The sequence below is a fragment of the Parasteatoda tepidariorum genome, chromosome 6 (genome assembly GCF_043381705.1).
Source record: "Parasteatoda tepidariorum isolate YZ-2023 chromosome 6, CAS_Ptep_4.0, whole genome shotgun sequence".
Classification (NCBI taxonomy): domain Eukaryota; kingdom Metazoa; phylum Arthropoda; class Arachnida; order Araneae; family Theridiidae; genus Parasteatoda; species Parasteatoda tepidariorum.
This window is the reverse complement of record NC_092209.1, coordinates 21,907,386-21,920,475: the sequence shown is the minus strand read 5'-3', so window position 1 is coordinate 21,920,475 and position 13,090 is coordinate 21,907,386. Positions and strand designations below refer to the sequence as shown.

General features: G+C 31.4%; 1 protein-coding gene across 1 annotated transcript in view; it reads left to right on the top strand.

Annotated features, from left to right (window-relative positions):
• Positions 1-13,090, top strand: part of LOC107441738 (putative inorganic phosphate cotransporter) — a 29,401-nt gene that overhangs the window by 10,616 nt on the left and 5,695 nt on the right. Inside the window, exons 4-8 of the mRNA XM_071182093.1 lie at positions 522-705; positions 2,437-2,567; positions 2,660-2,809; positions 5,309-5,441; positions 7,974-8,129. Coding sequence (XP_071038194.1) covers positions 522-705; positions 2,437-2,567; positions 2,660-2,809; positions 5,309-5,441; positions 7,974-8,129 — 754 coding nt within the window. The remainder of the gene's footprint in view (positions 1-521; positions 706-2,436; positions 2,568-2,659; positions 2,810-5,308; positions 5,442-7,973; positions 8,130-13,090) is intronic.

Below are 13,090 nucleotides of genomic sequence, written 5' to 3'. Positions count from 1 at the left end.
TGTCGACGAAATGACCCTGTCGACGAAATGACTTGTCGACGAAATGACCCTGTCGACGAAATGGCCTGTCGACGAAACAACCCTGTCGAGGAAACGGCCTGTCGACGAAATGACCTAGTCGATGAAATGGCCTGTCGATGAAGTGGTGTCGATGAAATGGCCTGTCGATGAAGTGATTGTCGATGAAATGAACCAGACCCTTATAAAAGACCGTGTGGAGGCTTTTTGATGTAGGAGGTGATGCCTGTACTCGGTTGGTAAACAAGTTAAAAAGGTCTCTAGACAGAAATGAGGCAAAAAAACTTGTAATGTTTAATCTTACAGCAAAATTACTTTTACTTCCGTTGGATACTAGAATAAATAATTTAGCGCTTATGTACAGAACCGAAATCTGTTAAAATGAATGAACTAAATAAATACAAAATCTGAATTTATTTTTTCTATAATTATTAAATGTATTCAGTAGCTCTGAAGACTCGAAAACGGATGATTATTAAAATGCGGTGGCTTTTTCTTTCCAGAGTGTAATGATGCCTGCGCTGTATTCATTAAGTGGAATGTGGTTACCAGATTCAGAGAGAGGTCTTTTTGCTGCAGCTCTTTGCAGTGGAATGAGTTTTGGCACCGTCATAGGAATGACAATCTCTGGTCTTTTATGCAATAGTGGTTTATTAAACGGATGGCCATCTGTATTCTACGTGTTTGGTAATAATTCCAAATTCTATTGATTTTATCAGTATAAGAATATGAAAAGTGTGTTAGTGCAAATGCATTCCGATATCCTCTTAAGCAACTAGTGTGCGCGGTATCTTTTAAAAAATTATAAATTGATTGAAAATTTGCTTTAAATTAACAAGCAATAGTTTTAATTTAGTTCGAAACTAACAACGTATTTAACCCTTTAATGGGTTATTTATTTCTAGTAAAGGTAAATTAAAGTATTTTTGGAATTGTTTTAAGAATAGTAATTGATATAAGAAAAAAAACTCATTTAGCTTATAAACATGCAATTTGGTGGTAAATATATTTAACACGGCCTATTCGGAAATATTGACTTTTATTTTTCTTTATTTATATAAATTTTATAAATGCTACAAACTTCAATAAGAATTACTTATTTTATAACTTTTATAAATTGTTTTTAAACTAACAAATTTTTACCAATTTTATTCAAACGCACTTCAAGAAAGCTGAAGTAATTAACAAATGGAAATCTAAATTAAAAGTGGTAAAAAAGTGGTGGTAAGTATACTTCCCTCGGCCTTCGCAAGGGTTAATTCTAAGTGGTTAAAATATCTCGTTTTATCCAAACGTAGACTGTCATAGCACTTCGACCACTACTTTATTTATAACAGTATACTGCGACCGTGGGTGACAAAAAAATTTAAAAAGTGGTTGAAACTCAATTGAGTTTTACAAATTTAATCTTTTTAATTATTCTATCATTGTAACCACCAGGACTTACATTGCAAATTATTCATATCAAAGCGAAATCGTATCAAAACGAATTCATACCAAACTATATTGAAAGCATAGCGAAATCATATCAAAGCAAAATTATTCATATCAAAGTAAAACATTCTTTGCATACACTTTCTGGAAAAAATATGCTGTAGTAAGTCGCTAATTATAGTTTTTAATCAATAGATTTTTGCATTTTTAGTCGCCGATGTCATACCTGGATTTAAACATTACATTGCTTCATTTGGTTAGAAAATTCAGAGATGTCAACTTGCTCTGCGTTGTGGGCGAACTTATCTTAATATCTAGAAAAGCTTACATTTTTATATAGGGTCAAGTGAGTTAATTATGACCACAGGGAAGTTGTGACCAGCGCAGAAAAACATTTTTGTTGCAACTGTGAAATGGTTTATAACCATGGTGCATATGATGTTTTTCTGTAACTTTCGACTATTATTTTCTGTCCGTATTAAATACTATTTTCTAAAAGTTATGATCCTAAATACTTTTAACCAGAATGGAGTAACTATAACCATGCTTAAGTTCAAAATTAATGAGTTTGCGCTGTTCTGTTACAGAAAAATATGCTGGACGTATTAAAAATGATGTATCTTCTTTTTTATTCTTTAAAGAGCCTTCAGGAATCTGTAGCGATTTTAAGCTAAGCTAAAAGATAATATGGTACATCAAAACCAGTAACTAATCTGTGGATGTTTGTTATTCTAGAACCAGATTTGGTTATACAGGAACTTATGTTAAAGAAAAGTCAATTCTTAATGCGTTGGACGATAAAAAATAACACTACAGCCAACAGCACTGCTTCAGCACATTTTTTATTCCTCCCAATGACGCTACGCTGTCCGTATCTTTAATTCGCATTTTATTGACGACTTCATTCATTTTAATAGCTTTTTTCTGAACAAATTTTATTTTAAATTGTTTTCTTATCGAGAACCTTTTCTATTTTATTTCGAGGTTTCACAAACTGCATCGTCGTAGTTATTTGGTGCCTCTTTGTCACTGATTCTCCAGAATCTCATCCTCTGATTACTCAAGAAGAAGTACAGTACATCTCATCAAATCAAGAAGCTGAAATGACGAAAGAAGTGTGCTTAAACTAATAAACATGAGCTACCTAAATATATAAAAGTATGTATTCTACTTGACATTAATTTATTTTTTCCTTTGTTCATTTTAGATACCATCATTTCCTTGGATGAAAGTGTTTGCATCAGTACCATTCTGGGCACTTGTATTCACGCAAATTGGCATGGAGTGGTGTTTTTACATATTTATCAGTGACCTGCCGCAGTTTTTTGCTACGATTTTGCACTTTGACATAGAAAAGGTTAGTGTGAACCATTATGGGCAATACTTTTCGATCGTCATAAGTAACGAATGTCAAGTTAAAAGGTATGTACCTTTTGCTTGTACCTCCTTACTTTTCAAACTTAGTATTTTAACTTGCTTTTTTCGGGCGAAAAACAAGTATTATAACTAAAACATCGAAAAAAAAAATTTCTACTTTTTACTGACATTATTTAAGAAAAGTTTTTTTTTCAGATGATTTAGTTATTTTTTATTGAAATTTATGAACCTATAACTCATTACTCATTACTTGAACTTTTATTTTAATTTAAGACTTAATTTATGAAGAACTATTAAATTCAGAAACGAACTTCTTTTTCATGAAATTCCTTTAGAAATTGCTATGTCTTTAAATATGGACTACAAAAAGGATGGTGTTTTGAAGTCTTGACTACAAAATGAGTGATGGATTTTTCCATAGTATATGCACTATCTTTTCTTTTAGAAAAAGCAATATCTATTTTCTATTTTTGGAACAATAAAGAAAAGGAATTGTTCATATAAAATGGATTTGAATGAAAAGTTTCTGAATGGGAAAAAATGTGCATTGAAACAAATCTGATCAATACATCTGATTTGTATACTATATCAAATTTTTTTTTCTCTTTTCATTCACTCTCTGTACCTTTGAAAGCTATAGTTATCTTGGCAACTGTATACTGTCTGCAGTGATTTCCTGTTCTGTATGAATATCTGAGTGTGCGTGGGGACTAGCGCTGTGTGTGCATGAGAGAAAAGGTGAACTAAAACAACTCTAAGATTAATGATTTTTTAACAAAAAAAAAATGCTCATTCACACCCTTTAAACTCTTGAAAGCTATAGTTATCTTGACATCTGTGTACTTTCTACTGTGATTTCCTGTTCTGTAGGAATATCTGAGTGAGCAAGTAGTAGGGTGTGGTGTGTGTGTGTGTGTGTGCATGAGAAAAAAATGCAGTGAAGCTACTCTAACCTAAGATTAATATTTGCATACTATTTCAAAAAAAAAAACTGTTCGTTCACTATCTTTAAAAATTAGAAAAGTATTGGCACACTTATGACAATCTACCAAATTTTACAGAGAAATTTCGTTACAGAGAAACTATTTTTTAGCATTTTGTACGATTTTTCTCATCAACCAATAAATGACAGTTTTCCACGCTTTCAGTTTAACCCATTCGCGCAGACTGTCACAAATACGTGCCAGCATAAAACCGTATCAATCAGGGTAAAAAGGTAAAACTAGTAATCAAAGTAATTCTTTAGCAGTTTATTTGTGGGCTACTTAGGCCAAAATAAAATTATTTAGTTATACTTTGAACTAACACTGATTATATATATTATTAAACTAACAATATTAAAGTAAAAGCAAAGTAAGTCTGTTAAATTAGCAACGCCTACATTTAAGCTACGGTTTTTTATTTGTTTACATCCTGATTCTGATTTTGTATGAATGCTTTTATGAATCACCCGTCCTCAAGGGTTTAAAGTTCGTAGCAGCGAAAGGACAATTGATTTTAGAATTGCCGACCTTCCAATTTTTATGTATTTCTTGGAAGATATTAACAAGTTCGTTTTAACAAACTTTTAAATACCACTGAATTTAAATAGATTAAAAATACATACAAAAGCCCAACTTGTTTTCTTATCGCGTTAAATGTGATAATAAAAATAAATTAAATATTTGAATACAATATCACTTAAATTATAATTATTTCACTGCTACAAAGAAAATACTTTTTTGAGAAGCTTAAAAGTTGGTAGGTATGCAATTGTAGTTAGGATTTGTTTCAACTATGCAAAAACTCAATGTTTTTTAAGCATATTGTTAGGCATTCTCTATGTTTATTTAGATTAGTACGTGAAATAATCAAAATTATTGTAAATAATTGTTAAAACTTGTTAATTTTAACAATTATAATTGTAATTAATTGCTAATTATTGTAAAAAAAATCATTGTTAAAATAATAATACGCATTCTTTTTGCTACCACTTTAAAAATAACGAGATAATTTGCTCCCCAAAATTTCCAAATTTGTCATCTGTTTCGTAAAAGTTGGCATCTACAAAATCTCAACATTTCACGTTAACGTGAATTATTTGATCAAGAGGAAATCAAGAACCAAAGCAAAAATAAAATAGCACAAATCGCTTACTTTTATTTTCATAATCTTCATATGGTCTTATGTTGGCATAACATCAAAAATTCTGTAAGATTTAGTATTTTATTGTCTACCACTGAATAAAATATTTAAAAAAAAAATAAGAGTACTAGGGGACTGTCCTGGTCATATCTGTAAATTTTGATATATTTAAATTATTTATATTTTACTGTGGGCAAGTTTCGTCAAAATTTTAATTTATTAAATTATCAGAACATTACGTTTGCTATTAATAAAGGAAAAATATTTCCTGAATCTACGGAAATTTCGTAGTAGTTTTGGGGTGTGTAACTAATATCACTTTATTTTGATTCAAATGTCCCTGTTTTCATTATAGAATGGGCTACTTTCGTCACTTCCATTTTTTCTCAAAGCTATTGTCTCCACAATAGTTGGATGGATAGCTGAAATTTTAATTCGTAAACAACTGTCTACGGTCAATTTCATAAGAAAATTCTGCACACTGTTTCGTAAGTGTTTTCAAAATATTTTATACTTATTTTAAAAATAAATAAAAAAAAATACTTAAAATTTGCTCTCACTTTTACATCGTCATTTACGTTTACCATCGACAGGGGCAAGGAATTTTTTTTTTACAATTCGTACATTTTTTTAAAGCATACAAATCTTCAACCTAACTGTTCCTGTGGTGCAGAAAACTAAATATCTTGGACTGGCATTAAATAATAATCTTACATGGAATGACCATAAAACAGACACCATCACAAATATCTGAGGATCACTCAAAGCTCTAAGACCAATCATAGGAAAACACTCAAATATGCCGCTTCACTTAAAAAAAAACTTCTATAAGTTCAAACCATAAGACCGATAGCCACTTATGCTTAAACTAATATAAGTGCAAACCATAATATTAATAGCCACCTATGCTTTAAACATGGTGCACAACACCAGATCACTTGCTAAATTATAGATGCTATCTCAATATATTGCCTCAACGAATGCCATTTTTTCAGTTAAGCAGAAAAATGTGACAAAGCAAAACTTAATCATATCTTCAGCAAAAAAATCTTAAATGAAAATATCACACGCAACCTATTCGCAGTCTTTTTCTTATTGGATGGTATACTATCCAAGAAATATTGCAAATAGTGTAAATATTGCATAGCTTTTTTTTCCATTTTATGACCATTCATTATATATATATATATTACACTGATACCTGTTTGTACCCCGGAAAAAAAGAAAACTGGCTACTCGAACTTATCAAAAGTTATTATGTTTTGGCTTTTTTTTTTTTGCGCTGAATCGAAAATAATTTTTAATAAGTTTTGGTAACGTAGACATTTATTCCACGCAATTACAAGCAGGAAATGGATTGGTTTTACAATCAGTTTTTTCTTTCGTTTGGAGTACAAACAGCCCTGACAACTAGAGCTCTAAATGCTAGTGTGATATCTTAAAAGAGGAAACTTCGTATTAACCTAAATTTATTATCATTCCTAATTTTCGAAATTAGCGGGAACTCTGTATTAGCTATAAAGACACAGAAGAACATCAATCGTTTGCTTCAGTTTCTCAGAAATTTTTAGTATCAAAACTTCTTAAGTTTTAAGCGCATTTTTCTGCAGAGTACTTCACTGGTTAGAGATACGGTAATTGTTTTAAATGTACTGCTTCAAACGTAAGAAAGTCAGTGGTTATATGAACGAAAATAAGAAAAGCTTACTTTATTCATTTCTCTGTCTAAACTTGCGAACACCTTACTAAACATCCTCTTTCACTTTCACCAGTATTAACTTCTCACCATATCACTTTTACTAGTATTAACCATTTAACTACCGAGTTCACAATTCGTTATGATGAGAAAAACGTCTTTATAAGGAAAGTTCTAGCACAATAATGATTTAAATGAGCGGATACAATTATCAATTCGGTTTAACACGTTCACGCCGGGAAAAGTGAAAATACTGGTTCGGGAAAAGAGAAAATACTGGTAGAAGAAATATTTCAATATTAGATAATATTCGGGAGGAGTTAATCTGTTCTCAACAGTAACAATTCACTGTAAGGAAATTTCTCACGGCGAAGAAGCATTTCAATATGAAAATTGCATCCGTTAAAAACAATTGGTAGTTATGGATTTTTATTATTCCCGGAAAAAAACTAAAAAATGAAATTTATTATTACCAGTTTTTACTCCGGTGAGCTGCCAAGATGAGAAAATCTAGCGTGACCCACCGGCGGGTCACCCCGGCGTGAACGTGTTAAACATTCAAATATATCTGCCAACTTGTGCGACCATAGAGAAATGATTTTCTTAGTGGTAGCAACATTTACGTTTTAGCTTATTAAATCTTGAAGTTTAAAGTTTTAAAAGAATTTTAAAAAATATATGTAGATAAGATCGATTTCTTGGCTACCAACTCTTAATAAAATCTTTTTCAACGACCGTTCAAGTTGTCAGGTATGTGCAAGGAATAACCCAATTTCAAAATTTTTAATATTAAAATATTTTGGTGGATTCGAATATCTCGTTCATCCGGCATAAATACTAGTAAAGAAATGATCGACATACCAGTTTGTATATTTTTGATGAAAATACAGGTTCTGAAAATGAAACCAAGTGTTTAACCACTCACATGCAACGCTCCATCCTTGGATCACGTCTCGATTTCAATACGATAAAGACTGGTTACTGATTTCTCTCAGCACTCACTATAGGAAAAACAGAATATTCCTGTCAACCAAAATCTAAGTATCTTGTGGTAATTGTTTGCAAACTATTTTTAATTTATATGCAAACTTGTCACTACATTTTTCATAGAGAAAATTTTTCCATTAGTGTAAAATACAAGTCTACGAGTAAGCTATTTAACGATTAAGAAATTAGTTAATTATCGAATTATTCCTTCCTTCCCTAATTTTAATAATGTTCAATTTTAATTAATATAATGATTATTTATAAATATAATGATAGATTTTTATATAGATACATTAAAATATTATTTTTCTTTTGTGCTGGTAATCTGATACCTTAGCCTTTCTGTGGGTGTCTGTTGGATTATTGGGAGTATGTCTCGCTGGATGTGATACCACCCTCTCTGTACTTTGTTTCATGTGTTCTATACCAGCTCTCGGATTTACATTTAGTGGCATAAGTATCAATCATTTGGATCTATCACCAGAATACGCAGGTAAGTTCTATAAAACTTATTCAAATTATCTGAATAAATATTGGATATACTTGATGATGGGGAGTAATCAAGCTAAACAACGTGAATCGAGAACAAAAATGAAAATACCATACTTTATGAGCGACTAAATTTCAAAGTGGCAGGATCACGTTATTGGTTGAAAATGACATCACTATTTTTGAGAAGGGAGATAGTATGATCGTGTTTCTTAGCTTAATATATTAAAAAGTGCAATTTAAATAAAAGAAATAGCTGTTCAATAAAAAACAATGGCTCGAAATAATGGATTTTAAAAAGGCACTGGTAGTAAGAGAAATAATAACAGTATTACTGGTGTTAAATTTTCACAAGAATTGATAGGTAATAAATGTAAAAACTGCGACTGTAGACGGTATTTGATGGGTTCTGTTACAAACGTTTAAATCTATTATGCAGAACACTAAATAAATATTTCTTTTAATTATTAAAATTGTTCAAAATAAAAATACTATTTGCAACTCGCTCGGTTTTGTGATAATTTCTCCGGCTAATTTGAAATTTACTCACTTGCCATCTTTTTGGTTCCATTAACACTGTGAGCGCCGCGTCAGCCATCGGTGACTGATACTGGACTTTCCATTAAGGCCACGTCAGCCACCGGTGGCTGACACTGAAATTCCATTTAGGCCGCGCCAACCACCGGTGGCTGACACTGAAATTAAATTTAGTCAGCGTCAACCACCGGTGGCTGACACTGAAATTACATTTAGGCCGCGTCAACCACCGGTGGCTGACACTGAAATTACATTTAGTCCGCGAAAAACAGCTGGCTGACAGCGTATAACATGATATAGAACTATAAAATTTACACTCGTTAATAGAATTGCAGAAAATTTATTCAAAATTTACTTAATTATAGTGATTCTTGGTTTAATAAATTCAATTTTCTAGGTTTTTATCCATTACTATTTCTAAACATTTCGTAGGCTTATATAATTCATCACTTTTTTTGGATATGTCACGCTAAACCTTTAAAAAACTACCAAAATCTGTCTAATATTTGCAAATTTAGTTTGTAGTTAATTACCGTTGTGGCCTGACAGGCAAGACATGTAAAATTAGTTTGGCGCTCAACATGTTAACAAAAATATTAATCTGTTTGAAGAAAACAAATTAGCAGAAGAGAACACTTGACAAACAGTTTGCATTAAGGGGAAAAATACTTCAGCCAATAAGAGAAGAGGAACAAGCTTGAACAAGATAGTAATAAAAATCAGAAAAGAAACAAGTATGAGGAAGCTGTGTGGGAACTTGAGGAGAGCAAGGTGAGGAAGTTGAATTAATACAGAATTCCACACTTTTAGAGAAACTGAAAAACTAGATAGATAATTAACTAAACTATTTGGAATTTTTTCAAGACTTAGAGTCAAAAAATCAAGGTCAGCAGTTGAGGAAGAGAGTTGAATAATTTAGCCAGTAAAAAAAAATTAACTTATGATTAGAATTACAACTATTTAGAGCAGTGGGGAATTGTTTACTACACAAATTTTGTACTGATATAAGATGAAGATTTTAGAGATATATGGACCTTGCTAAATAAAACAAACTATAGTTTTGAAATAAGCATCTTATTTCTTTCTAAAACAACTTGAAAATTGAATTCAGCATTTATTATACAAATTGCTCACCCTTGTAATTTAATCTTTAACATTTCGTGTACGACTCTTCGTCATCTGGCACAAAATGGATACCACTCTGAAAATTTTACATCTAAACGTTTAATACGTTTTTTCACGATACATAAACAATTAAATATATATAAGACTTGAAAAGAGCTCAGGGAAGTTAAGTGACGAAAATTTAAAAAAAATATGGCCATAAAAAATAAAATTAAATAATAACTAGGAGGCTTCGCCCCCTGCTCGCTGGCGCTCGCCAACCCCCAGAACTGCTTTCGCAGTTCATTTCGGATTGCTTCGCAATCCGATGCTCGTTTTGCTCGCGCATTGGATACGTTCTTAACGTCTAGCTTTTGTATACTTTTGAACACTGAAGTTCCGAAAACTTTTCACTGTAGAAAATTCTAAACCTGTGCATTTCAATATTAATTTGAAATTGAAAACAGTTCGCATATTTTTCTTAATCACACTATTCTAAATTTCAGTTGTTGAGAAAAGTAACTGTTGTAAGTTTTGTTTTAAAGTCTTTTCCACCAAAGGGCTAAAACAATGTGCTGTAAAACAATATGAAATAGTGCTGAACGCCGGATGTAAAGCATCGGTTTCGATGAAGATAATTTTGTGAGAATTTTTTTTGATAATTCGGTGAGAATTCACCCGATTAGACATATGATGCTCACTACGTGCTCTTGCGCGCCGAAGCCTATCAATTAAAACGTATTACCGTTTTATATAATATAGATTAGCCATATGATGCTCACTACGTGCTGTTGCGCACCGAATCCTCTCAATTAAAAATGAAAACTGTTGCCAACGCGAGAAAAGAAATATCATCGGTTTTATTGATACACACGTATTAGCGTTTTATATAATATAGATCAAAAAAATGGCCATAAAGTAAATAGTCCTCTTGCATCTTAAGATCAAGGGAAAAGCTTGCTTTTAAAATAGAGTTCAGAGCCCAGTGGGAACCGTTACCTATTGTAATGATATCGATGCCAAGATATATAGCGTTCTTGATTTAATGGATAATTTGATCATATAATTTAAGATTACGGAAATTATTACCTTTTTTCCTGCTATTAAATACTATTAGTTGACTTTTATTCTGGATGTAATTTATTTTTCCATTTAGCGCACCAGACCTCGACTTGATTAATTTTTTCTGCCTCTGACTTGAATATGATTAATTGGATTGGAATAAATTAATTATTTAGTAATTATTGCAGTACCATCTGCGTAGAGCGCTGTAAATTCATTAGGTTTCTTGACCTAACCCTTTAGAAGGCCGTGGTAAGTATACTTGCCACAACGTTTTACCACTTTTAATTTAGGTTTCCATTTTTCAATAACTTCAGCTTTCTTGAAGTGAGTTTGAATAAAATTGGTAACCATTTGACACCATAACGTATAAAAGTTATAAAATAAATAATTCCTTTTGAAGTTTGTCGCATTTAAAGAATTTATTTTATAAATAAGGAAAAATAAAAGTCAGTAAGTTCCAAATAGGTCATGTTAAATACATTTACCACCAAAAAAATGGCATTTTTATAAACTAAATGAGTTGTTTTTTTATTATATCAATTACTGTTCTTAAAACAATTTCAATTCCAGAAATACTTTAATTTACCTTAACTAGAAATAAAGGGCCCATTAAAGGGTTAACTGTAACTCGTATCACGTAATTCTTCGAACTATTTAGAAGTAATGCTGCGCGAAAACTCTAAAAATCGAGGGCGGAGCAAGTCAGCAACTCTTGATATAGTTTATAATTAAGAATAGATTAAGAGATATATATTTTTTACTCCTTCCGAAAGCAGCAAAAAAATTATTTAACTTCCAGTTTTTCCGTTTTCCGTCTTGTTTGCACTCTTAGTAGGAAGCTGTAATGAAGAAAATTACTTTTTATTATATTTTCAGTCTTCACTAGCGAATTTACAGCTTGTAAAAACTTTTATCAAATTTTGAAACATTGATATTAAAGTCCAATATTAAAATTTATTTAATTTTTATATAAAATACATTTTATTATAAAAAGTGGTAGTTCCTAAAGTTTTAATTAAGTTATATTATATTTTTTTATAAGCTAAGAAGATAGACATGCGTATGGAGCTAGTTTGTTTGTACATAAGTGCTCCCCAAATGTATGTTAAACTTTCCACTGCGAACTTAAATCAACCTCGCCAACTCTCATTTAAAGAAACTGATCGAAAAATAATAAATATTGCTTTTTACAGACGATTTTTTTCTTCAGAAATTCAGTAAGTAAGTAAGAATTTTTTTCCTACAGTAAGTAAGTAAGAATTCTTTTCCTCGCATTTGATTTCTTACGGACTTGTCAGCTCAAGACACGCCATGTTTAGTAGTCCAATCAGGCTTGAAAGCTAGGCGGAAAGGAGAAAAAACTGGAATTAGAACTATTTCATTAATAGATTTTTCAGGAGGAGTGAATCTATTCTTAAACAATAAACAGTTTCCTGCTATTAATATTTTCTCAGCAATGAAGCAATTCAATATATGCTTACCTGCCAACTTTTAATCCCTTCCATTATCATTTTTCCCAGTGGTATTAAAATGAAATTAAAACTTCAATTTTAAGCAAACAAATACGTTGTATTTGAGAAAACTTAAGTTAACAACCATGATAGTAACGCATATTAATATATGTGCTTAATTTTTGTAAGACTAGTGCTGATCAAAATCATCTAAAAATTAAGTTTATAAAAGAAAAAATAGTATATACTTACTACCACTTTAAATATGAAAATAAAATCTTCGGGAAAATCCAAAAGAGTTGGCAGGTATGCTAAATGTACTGTACCCGCTAAAAATAATTTGTTGTTATGGATGTTTCATTATTCCAGCATAAAATCTAAATATGGAATTTGTTTGTTATCAGTTTTTACTCTTTTTCGACTCTCTAGCCGTAAGTCTAATGAAATCTAATGCTCTAGCACAGGGTTTCTTAACCTGTGGTTCATGGACCCCTTAGGGGTCCATGGGTCATATTTTGGGGGTCCGCCAACTACTCCTAATTTTTAAAACGTTTGGATCAATAGTATTTAAACATTGATCTTTTTCTTCTTCTAAAAGGTGAAAATACATAGGTACATATTTGAAACTACGTGATCGAGATACCCCAAATTCAGTGCTGACTGCACACAGCCCTCTAATATCCCTGTCATATTTTTAACATCCTCCACTAACCGGCTTTCAGTTTGCACCATCAGAGGCAACCTCCTGATGACGTCTGCTGTGCTATTTTTTATCATCACCAATAAAGCTACATACATTTGATACCTT